Genomic DNA, 12,242 nt, shown 5'->3' on the forward strand with positions numbered 1-12,242 from the left:
TTACAAAAACTTGTCTGATTATGACAAACCTTCGAAATAATCTCCCGCATTTTCCATTGCATTATCGTGGAGTATGATTGCATTATGCAGTAGATCTGGATGCTTCTCCCTAATGGCATGTCGTAGATCACAAACACTTCAGGCATGGTGAAGAGGATGGTGCTGCCGATAGTATTCGACGTCTTCCATGGCAGGGTGCTGTGGACAATGTGGGAGATTATTTTGAAGGTTTGTCATAATCAGACAAGTTTTTGTAACATGTGCACATGTGTATGTCACAGGGTCAGACAGGTTTTTGTAACTTGTACATTAATACATGTGTATGTCACAGGGTTGCTTGGGTTTTATTTCATGATTCCTACCAACAAAATATCCATAATGGATACTCTTTCAGTTGCATATATCAAATTTTTAATACATCCTTCGATTGTTGAATTATTACTGGGTTGCCATGACTTACTTGTATTTTAATTATTATTTTCTTTTTCCTTCTCTTTTCTTTCATCCGAAGTACCATAAAAATCAGAACGTTCCTTCATTTTGTGATGAGCTTATTTCAATCGCATTTCACATTAGTGTCGCTATCTTGAATAGAATACTGTTGCCATATTCAGAAACTGCAGGATTCAAGCTTTACAATGATATATAACATGATATGGTTCCATAAACATGAAAAATCAATGCAAGTGTCACAAAATCATGGAATGACCCTGTAAGGTTTCATGTTGACTATCCGAATTATTCCGTGCATAATATGTATGCACCACAGTTTTTTGGGGCAAAAATTTTGGAAAAATGTGTGCATTATACATGAGTAAATACGGTATTAATAAAAATTGCCAGTGCTTTACAGCACATATTATATTGTGCTCATATTTTTAGAAAACTAATGATTGTTCTCGATTTTTTATGTTGTAGCTCAAATGCATATCATGTTAATGTTGTCTTTTAGGGATGAGCTGTGTAGAGGAGGTGATTTGCTTCATTCCCCAGCTCTTAATTACATGATTGACCATTTGGCTGTGGCCGTGGAGGCCATTAAGCAAGAGAAGAGCCTGCAGGAACAACCAGAGGAAGAGCCTGAGACCAAACCCTCTGAAGAAGAAACAATAAAAGTAAGTGGGAACAGCAGGGGTGTTAATTAATATGAGTTATTGACTCATGATCTTCTCCTTTTAAATTCCAGGTGTGAGCTTTTTGTGAATGTCTGTCTGTTCATCAATTTCATTCAGTCATCATTAATTCTCGTTACCACTTTGGGGTTAACCAATATGAAATCATCATATTAAAAATAAAAATAAATTTTTATTCTAGTGAAAGTTTGCATGCATCTTTCTGTATTCTTGTGAGTGCAAAATTTATTTTTTTAAATTTAAAAAAAAGAGTGTAAGTCGTGGTAGCTATTTTTGTATGTAAGACAGGAATTTTCAATTAAATAACCTCTTATGCCACATGCCCTTACCTCTTGTTGGCTAGGGATAAAATGGAAAATGCAGCACAAGATATCACACTAAAAGCCCATGTTTCATAGTATTCTCTCGTGAGGAGACATCTCTAACCCTGCTTTGGCCAATCAACTTACCATCAAGGAACAGTGTAGCACGTGCACTGGAGGAATTGTACTTTCACAGTCATTCAGGGCCCGACAGTTGCACTTAAGCAACACTGGAGGAAATGACACAAAAAATTTTATGTTCACTACTCTAAATGTCATACTGGTCTAGTCGGTAGGATGTCTGACTGCCATGCAGAACACCTGGGTTCAATTTCCAGGGTGAGTGATATAAGCTCTGAATTTTTCCAGCCTTGTCCCCACATAAAGTGGCTTCAGGATTCACGCAGCCTCAAGTAAATGGGTACCTCGGGGAAACCCTGGAGGGTTTAGGCAGCCAGAGCATGGTACTGATTACATCACCTTCAAAATGATCGAGATCTTGAATGTGCGGAGCCCTACCTCCACATCCCCTAAACGTGCCTTCATGACACGGTGCTATATGCACAGGAACTTACCTTACTCCAAATGTCAACCATGACTAACTCTGACATGGTGAAGCCCTTGGCTTAATATCCTTCCCAGCCTTTTTAGGGATTACCTACACATGGGGCATAACACAATACACGATCTTGGAAATGGAGATAGAAGGGGTGTCTGAAGTATGTGTGCATGTAATATAAAAAACCAAGTATAGTTGAAAAGCCCAAACAATTTGAACAAGTGTTCTGGTTACCAGGCAGGTTAATTCATAACCTGTCTGGTAACCCGAGAACACTTGTTTGAATCACGTCACCAGGAAAGCTACAATTCGTACTTTCCAACCCAAAATGACGATAAACATGATTCACAACTCTAATATCTAGCAGCTGCATGTCTGGAAATTCTGATCAAATGTAAAATGTGAGTACATATTCACAAACTACACACTATTATTCACAAACACCAACTATTCACACCACACATTATTCATGCAAGCTTTAGCCTTAATTCCTCAAATAATGATCAATTTTGATCCACTCCATGTTTGATCTGTCTTACAAGAGAAACATGGCCACCATAATTTATATCTGCCCCCGTGGAGGAGTGGTTAGCACATCGCGCTACTATGCCAGGGGTCTCGGGTTTGAATTCCGGCCTGGGCATGGATTTTTGTGAGTGTCCATTCATCAATTTCATCACATCATCACTCATCCCCATCTTCGCAAATTAGCCAAAGTGGCTCAAAACGAAATAAAATAAAGCAAATCAATCAATCAACCATATTTTATGTATTTTTTTTCAAATCCCATAAGTAATGCTTTCTGCCCAACTATCACTAGAATAAAAAATGGCCCAGCTTGATATTTTCACCTGGAATGAACCATTAGCCAAAGATGTCTGTGTAAAATGAGAGAAATACATTCACTTCAAGTAAAGTAATTCTCATAATCCAGAACTGAGTATGTAGATGATTTAGAACCTGTATTTAGTTTTAGTATTAGTAATGATTTCATATTTGCATTATTTCTTATTCCAAATGTTTGTTGATGTACTTTTTCTCCCCTTAGGAGGAACAGGGAACTGTTCTCGCTGGAGATTGCATGAGCTACAACCAGCAGCTGTATAGGATTGGAGATTTTGTGTATATGGAACCCAAGGAACGTGGTTTGGAAAACCATATTATTCACATTGAGCGTCTGTGGACAAATCAAGAAGGGCAGCAAATGCTGTATGCAAACTTCTTCTATCGTCCCAACGAGACGTACCATGTAACAACACGGAAATTCCTTGAAAAGGTTAGCTGTTTGGCATATAAAGTAAATGCATTTCAAACCAGATTTTGGCATTATGATAAGCAAGACTGAAATATTGCACAACACTTATTTTTTCCCCTTGAATATCCTTTTACCATAAGTAGTTATTAAATACAGGGTGTTTCACTCGGGACAAGTGTTGGACGCGGCGTTCCATGTTGTGGAAAGTCCATCTCAGTACGTCAGGTGTCACTGCTGGGATGGCCGCACTAATGTTTGCTTTCAAGGCATCTATCGTTCGCGGTTTGTTGGCATAAACCTGCAAGTTCAAATGTCGCCACAGTCCCCTGGAAATTACGCGGTCGCCGAGAAAAGACCGGATTTCGGCCATGCTTGCGTGCGAGGTGTGCGGTGTTGCTCCATCCTGCTGGAAATAACCAATGAATAATTCCTCATTGTCCAGTTGGTTCACAAAGCAGTTAAAGATGTCTAGGTACGCTGCTGTTGTGATTGTCGTGTCGAAGAAGATGGGTCCGATTATGAGACTCCGGGAAATCCCACACCAAACACCAGTCTTCTTGGAATGAAGGGGTTTTTCGTGTATCACATTGGGATTCTCGCTTGCCCAATTGCGAGAATTCTGCAAATTCACAGATCCTGAAAGATGGAACCACGCCTCGTTCGAAAACCAAGTGTAGTCCAGATTGTCCTGGACAAGGGTCTGGAACCATTGCATTGACAATACATTACTCTCTTCCCGTAAATTGGGGATGGAACAGATCGGCCAATGTAGGCATATTGGTATATCAGTTAAAGTCACGCCTTAGCAATATTAAAAACTATTTTTTCTCCTTGTTGGGTTGTGCACATAATTTTACCAATCGATCTATTAATAGTTTATCATTTAGTGAAAAATTCTCCCATTTTTGTTATTGTTTTTATGGATATACTTCATGTGATATCATGTCTACGTATGCAGTTTCGTTTTCAATATAAAACTCTGCAGACACCTGGTTGCAAACATTAATAAATTATGTTAATGAACACTTTATGTTTTTCAAGGAACATTTGCAGTTTTATATCAGATTGGTACAATATCAGTTATCAGTATCAGCCAATTTTATATCAGTACTTTAAGTTTGGGCAAAAATTTCATATCGATCCATTCCTTTAGGAAATGTCCTAGAAAATGAAAAGAAGAGTTGTGATATGTGCCATTGTATTGCTTCTGGAATTATGTGAGAAGGTAATGGATATTTAATTTTAGAAAACTATAATTTTGTGAAAAGATTCTCTCGGGCTATCAACCAGTTGAGTTGTGGAAAAAATTCCAAGCTTTCGAGAGCTAACGTCACTCTTCAAGACTTACTTCCTTATAATTTTGTGTTTATATTCTGCAGGAAGTGTTTAAGAGTGATGTCCACATCGCAAGCCCTTTGAACCAAGTGGTAGGAAAGTGCTGTGTGTTGAGTGTGAAGGATTACTTCCGCTCAAGACCTGAAGGCTTCGCAGACAAGGATGTCTACGTGTGTGAATCTCGATACTCAACAAAGGCAAGAGCATTCAAGAAAATTAAGGTAAGTAATGAATAAATGATGTACTTCTGTGATGCAGGGAGAAGTGAAAGACAATTTAAATTTTTATTAATGTTTGAGGAATAAGAGACACTGTAGTATAATAAATACATGTAAACGAATTACAAACTTTCTTCACAAGACTTACTTTTAATTGTTCTATTAATTTCGGTGTCCCCAGCCACCATCCACGTGGGAACTTGTTGCTTCACTTCAATTTGTACATGATAAAATATACGCCAAATTATAAAAATCTAAAAAACAGTCAGTATTCAGCTTTTAATGTATTCTTTTACTGTTTATGTTTATAATTATCAGTACTGCACATGCTTACAATTCTTTTATTTTCTGAAAATGTTTGCTACAAAAATTAATGCATACAATAAACACAACTAAAATACTGCTGATTTACTTTTTGTAATTTGTATATGTTTGAAATATGTATGGATAAAGTAGGACTAAGCCTATATCATTTTGGACCAGTGCTGATATTCTTATTAATTTCTCCCCCCCCCCACCCACACGCACATCTTTCATTGCTGATACCGATCCTTGCAAATTGTAACAATTTAAAACAGTTCAGAGTATTTATAAATTTTAATGTATCTATTGGAACTGTACCATATCAATCTACCAGAATTTTGCTTTGAAATATTTATAACCTCACACGTGAAAATTATTTAATCCAAAAATCCATTTCTTCGTGCATTGGTGTTCAAAAATATAATGAGAATTGTGCATAATGCATAATTTTCAGGACATTTAGACTCACCGAGACAACAGTGTTTGCAGACCCCACAAGACACCCAGACTCTGGAAAATATTAACCAGTATCAGTGATCGAATTCCAACCAATACTTTCCAGTACCGATACCATAGTACCCATCTATACTAATGCATTGGTATAGGCTCAGTTCTATTTACTGTATATTTCCAAACAGTACATTGATTTTTAGAACAGGTAACATAATGTGTGCCATACTTCCTGTTAACATTATCGCATCACATCAGTTGACTCGAGAATTAGCAAATGTGATGAACTGTGACATTCAACCATCGTGCGACATTTGCATTCCTTGGGTAAGGTTCAGGATACCACATGCTTTAAATTAAAACAACCAAATCAGCAAGTAGGCAAGGAAGACAGCATCAAGACAACCCACACTCCGCTAACATGACAAAAGGTGCTATCCAGGAGCTTGGTTGGTTAGCTATTCCACATCCTCATTACTCCCCCGATCTTGCACCCTCGGATTGTTACCTTGATGGATTGAGAAATCAATCTTCAAGGAAGCTCCTGTGGTGGTGAAAATGCTCTTCAAACTTTGCTTGACAATACTTTTAACCCCGAATCAGGTGATTTCTTCAGGCGTTGAATTTTGAAAAAATACCCCAGCGTTGGTATACAGTGATAGACAATGAAAGAAAATATATTACTGATTAATTTATGTCTTTTGTTCATATCAAATTACTATCAAATAGAAGTACTTTTGCCACAGTGAAAAAAAACTCTACAAACTTTGCTAACTTTTTGCATCCAAAAACTGTGGTGTGTATTATGCCCAGAATAATTCGGACAGCCAACATGAAACCAAGCATGTTTTCCCTATTTCACTGCATATGACACATATATATCAACAGGCACAAATACAAATTACCAGGTTGGATTTCTTTAGGAATAATAATTTTATAAAAACACTATAAAAGTGAAATGGTCATTTCCCATGATTTTTCACTTTCTAACGAATGTTTTGTGACACAAGAAAAGTGGTGCCATTTTGTCAGAATTGGAACATGCACCTCCTATGTCAGTGTTATTTGTCAGGTGAGAAACTTACAACATGGGGGAGGTGACATGGGTTGGTGGCTTTGTCCACGTAGCAGCTCATTGAATAGGTATGATGTAATTCGCTTTTGATCAGCAAAGCAACAGTTTTACAACCTACAACTAAGAAAGCCATTTCTTGAACCTGAATTGTAGTGTGCATCATATATGATACGTAATTGTTTGTCGATTTTTTCCATGAGAAACCAGGGTGCCTATTATACACGCACACACATAAATACTATAGTATGTTCAGTAAATTCCAAGGTTGTTAGTTGTTTGTGCTTGTATTCATAAACATGTTGCACAAGGCACAAGTTTTGCTTTAAAATATATGTATATAGTTATAAACTTCAGGCCTAGCTGATAGTGTAATGTTTGATATTAACATTTTATAATCCAGGGGTTCTGGATTTAGTTCTCAGTGGGAGCACATTTCAGTGGTTTGAATCATAATTTAAACTGTAAGCCCTGTCCTAGTTAGCATTTATCTGCATAAAGTATGCAATTTTTATGACAAACTTCCAACCAAATAGTATATACAAGAGATGCAGCTTATAATTTTATTTTAATTGTGTGTGTGTGTGCACAGAGGCTAATTGTCGTGTGTGTGTTTTTTTTAATTTCCAGATCTGGCCGTTTGGCTTACCTGAACATGTGAACTTAATGCCTCGAGAGGAAGCCCTGGAGCCAAAAAGAGTAATGTCAGTCTTCAGAGAGAGAGTAGAAAAGCATAAGGAAGAAATAGCAGAATTGGAAGAGGGGGAAAAGCTCATAGAAAAACAAAAGCCTGTAAGTACTCTTCCTTTTTTTCTTGGTTCCTTTCATCCTGTCTTTTGCACAACGTAATTTCATTAAACAGTAGTTCCCGGAACCAGTGTGTGAAGTTTCTCTATGAAACATAATCTTGAAATATTTAGCAAGAGTGGAACCAACCGAAAAACTGTCATCATCGTTCAGTAATTTTTATTGTAATTTTACAAAACGTTGTCTTGTGCATCATGTGTCTTACTTAAGAGTGTATGTGTTAGTCATGATGCTCGTGTTCTGAGACTACTACTCATTTACAAGAAGTAGGGATAGGACAAATTAACTGGTACTGTATTGGTATCAGCTAATGTAGGCATATTGGTTTATCTGTAAAAACACCAATAATTTTACCAATCTGATATTTATATAAATATTTTGTAATGTAATGCATGATTCTGCCATTGTGTTATCGTTTTTATGCATATAAAATATTTATTTCATGTACCATGGTTTTCTGTAAAAAAAATTCTGAGTATGCAGTATCTTTTCCTAATACGAAACCAATTTCATTTACCTGGTTATCTACAGTAACTTAAACGCCGAGGCCCATTTTATGCAATAAGGCCTCAGTGCCGAGCATTTTTTTTTTTTACAACATTTTATATTTGATGAGCCCCTACATAGGCAACGCCAGGACGTGAGGGTTCAAAACAGTACTTCCATATTGCCTGATATGTGTTCCATTCTCATGGCAAGAATTGCGAGCTTGCTGCTCATACTTCCAGAGGAAGAAAAATTATAATGTGAAAGCTGTGCTTTTTGCGGTGGGAAATTCTCTCCCCCATATATAGCCAGAATCAAATTAAAGTTTTCTAATTACTAATACGGTGCCCCAAGGCTCGTGTAGCAGTCAAAACATGTATCCCCGAACATTACATGTGTCAGTATATTCCAAAAGTAAAAAAACCAAATGTGACACATATGCCACATCCTGGAATTAGCAACCTCACCATATGTCACGTCCTGGTTAAGGGTTGAGATGAATTACGTTCCATCATGGAATTGGAATATTGTCCATTTAACATTGGAGCAGTACATTTTATATTGATACTTTATATGTATCGGCAAAAAAATCATTCCGAATTTAGTTATTATTTTATTTCATATTTTATAATGCTGATACTCACTCTTATATGTAGGTAATTTTCATAATCCTTACTCTTTAATTTTCTTTTAATTTTGTCTCCAGAATATTGAAGTGTTTAACCCTCAAGGAGTTGAAGGGAACACATACTATGAGCAGTACACAATTGCATGTGGAACCATAAAGACTGGGGATTGTGTTTACGTTAGGTCTGCAAGTGGAAGACAGCTCATTGCACAGGTCGATTCCATATGGGTTACAAAGGAGTAAGTAGATTTAGTTTTACTTTCGTACTAGCGTAGACCACTATTTTGCTTGTTCATTGTTCTGTTCAAGTTTTTTCTCCATACTCTGATTCATGCTACCTTCACATGGTAGGAATTTAATGTGCCAACATTATTTGAAGTAAAGAGTAAAAGATATATTAAGTGTTTTTTTATCTGGCACATATTATCATTTTCATACACAATATTTTGACTTGTCTTAATAAATCCTCATTAACTGAACACAGACATAGATGCACACATCAACATTAATTTTGAATACAATAAATAGTGCAAAATAATATGTAATAGAAAGGAAGAATTACTGAACTGTTTAATACTGTTGTATTCATCTGTTAATTTTTGTTTGAGACCATCCCAATATTGTGTACAGAAAGTGATAATTTGCACTAGATGAAAAATAAACACTACAAGTAATTGTGTATAATAATTATTTTTTTAAAAAATATTCAGAGTACTTGTAAAAATGCCAATATAAGTAAACGTTGCAAATATGACTTCTTTATCATGTGGGTGACATTCTGTATTCCTGCATTGCAAATGTAATTGTTTCTCTGATTAATTTCGAAAGACCACACCTTTCATTAACAAGGCTATGGCATCTGGTACCCAGAAGTTAATCCTGAAATAGATTTTTACCATGCAAATTATGAAAATGCGGAGTGACCTGAGACTGTCCTATTCTCAAACTGTCATGTTCAAAGTTAATATATATGTTATTATGTTTATGTTATTGATGTTGTTTTTAACTTATGCATGTTTATTTTATATATATTGTTATAATCATCTTATCACGCTGTATAAAATACAAGAAATCAAATTGCTGTAACCATAGCAACGAGAAATAATAAGTACCAAAAATGGTGGTGAGATTTTCTGCGCCTGTATTGTATTTATTTTAAATATAACGGTTATCGTTAATTACGCAATTTTATTTGCATTGATAATCGTTCTGCAAGTTTAAGCGCAACGACGGTTATCAAGAGTGGCGACCCAGAAGCCAGGATTGTTCAAAAAGTGTGCAATCTTCTGACAGTGGTAAGAATGTCTGTTGTAATGGAACAGAATTTTTGTCATATGCTGAAGTAAGACTTACGTCACAAGCTTCAGTGTGCTTGTATAACGTAACTTCTTAAGTGAATCGTCATATGTGTGAAGATCACAATGGCTGATAAGTTAAAGCAAAGTGAATCTAAATCGTCGCGTAAAGAAACAAACATTCAGGCTAATACAATGACTACTTACTTTGATGCTGATAATCCCGTAGTCGCTTCCAGTAATGCGAATACTACAGAACATGATGTTTGTTCTACAAAACCCGACAAATTATCTTGTTGTAATGAACCAGACAATGATTTGAGGTATGTTCAGTGTACTCAGTGCTCGTCATGGCATCACATATCTTGTCTCAAACTTACAGTCACTCACTGGACAATTTATTTGACTACACTAGAAAATTATTATTGTAAAGGTTGCAAACCAGATTATGATCCTTTTAGTTTGCCAGCTTATCTAGAAACTCTTAACCCGAATTTTGGCAATTTGTTAAGTACTGTTAAGAGTATTCAATTGCTTATGGTCGCTTCTAATGAAGACCTCAAGACGAAACTAGAACAGTCTAATGCTGAAATGAAATCGCAGTTAGAACAGTCTAATGCTGAAATGAAATCTCAGAAAATTCTATGAAATCACAGTTAGAACAGCCTAATGCTGAAATGAAATCGCAGTTAGAACAGTCTAATGCTGAAATGAAATCTCAGTTAGAAAATTCTATGAAATCACAGTTAGAACAGTCTAATGCTGAAATGAAATCGCAGTTAGAACAGTCTAATGCTGAAATGAAATCTCAGTTAGAAAATTCTATGAAATCACAGTTAGAACAATCTAATTCTGAAATGAAATTGCAGTTAGAACAGTCTAATGAAGAACTAAAAACACGAATGGATCTTGCTAACCAAGATATGAAATTACAGTTACAGCAATCTAATCAAGAATTTGCAGAGTTTAGTGAGAATATTAAGTCTCAGTTTGAACAATTGGAATTGGATATTTATAGTAACCTAACTTCAAAATTTGAATTGGTTCATCAAGAAATTAATACTGTTAATCAAAGATTAGACAGCTTGACTTCCGATGTTAAAACACAACTTGATTCAATAGCTTCCGAATGTGTCAAGAAAAATGAACATTTGGGAAGTATTTTAAATAGCAATATTTCTCAAATCCGAACAGAACAAGACGTTCAAGGTCAACAAATTTTAATAAATAAAGATTTGATTAGTGAATACGATAAATCTATTACAGTATGTTCATCCAAAATAACTGATATTAATAATAGATTGACATCGTTGGAAGTTGCTGGTAAGGAAAATGTACATTTTGGAACGTATCTTATTGATTGTAATAACAGGTTTCAACATATAGAATCTCGTATTGATGTTTTGCAAACTAATTATGCAAATTTTCAACGCAACACAAAAGGAAATTTGAAACCTCCCCTTGCACAAAATAGTTCTCAAACTAAGACATCGCGTGAAAGGGCTAGAAATGCAGTTGACTCGGGGGTGACTAATTCATCTGATGAATCTTTAACAACCCATGTGAAAACAACGTTCGATGAACCGCATGTTCGAAATCGTGTTCGCTGGAAGCGAAACAAAAGATTTATTCCAACCTGCAATGAGGAACATTATCGAAATAATATGTCACCTAATAGTGTACAGTTTAAGGATACAAGTAATTATGCGATTAACAATATGCAGACAACTTCTAGATTGAATTCTACCGTTACAAATATTGATAAACATTCCAATGTTCAACAATGTTGTTCTGCTGATGGTGAAAATAGTTACATAAATCAAATGTTTACATAGCATATTGGTTACGTGCGTGTTACTCACTATCAATAAACAAAAATACGTTAGAGTATTCAAATTGGTCTACTTACGCAAGTGAGTATGTATTCTTATGTGGACGACGTTTCGGAAGCTTTACTGCTTCCTTCCTCAGGTTGTCGTTTTCAGCTCGGAATATCAAGCCATGTCAGAGAAGTGTCATGTAAGGATACTGGGTGAAAGGTTTGGGTTAAAAACACTTCATAGTGCTTGACCTATACAGAATTAAAACCACTTTGCTAAAAACCCCTTAAAACTCACAATAAAACATGTAAAAACCACCGCTACGGTGAACTGGAGTGGCCGTTGAGAGCCTAAACTCCCTGTCAAGGTGAAGCGAGCGGGCAGATGGCGCCGCGCAGCGGAGTGGTACTTCCCCTCCCACGAGAGATCCTTCCCCTCGTCACCAATCTAAGGAGAATTCCCGTTCCACCTCGGCTGCTTTCCTTACCTCCGATGTGACATGGAAGCCCATCGGGGCCCTTTTATTATTCAAATTGTCCCACTTTTTAAAAAAGCTAATCCATACGTCATCTAAATTGC

The 12,242-nt window shown here is 36.2% G+C and overlaps 1 protein-coding gene across 1 annotated transcript in view; it reads left to right on the forward strand.

Moving 5' to 3' along the window:
- The window catches only part of polybromo (protein), a 149,900-nt gene that overhangs the window by 87,868 nt on the left and 49,790 nt on the right, over positions 1-12,242 (forward strand). The window contains exons 19-23 of the mRNA XM_083118454.1: positions 953-1,115; positions 3,043-3,270; positions 4,629-4,805; positions 7,258-7,419; positions 8,627-8,787. Coding sequence (XP_082974580.1) covers positions 953-1,115; positions 3,043-3,270; positions 4,629-4,805; positions 7,258-7,419; positions 8,627-8,787 — 891 coding nt within the window. The remainder of the gene's footprint in view (positions 1-952; positions 1,116-3,042; positions 3,271-4,628; positions 4,806-7,257; positions 7,420-8,626; positions 8,788-12,242) is intronic.

This window comes from Lepisma saccharinum, chromosome 3 (assembly GCF_977018435.1).
Source record: "Lepisma saccharinum chromosome 3, izLepSacc3.1, whole genome shotgun sequence".
Classification (NCBI taxonomy): domain Eukaryota; kingdom Metazoa; phylum Arthropoda; class Insecta; order Zygentoma; family Lepismatidae; genus Lepisma; species Lepisma saccharinum.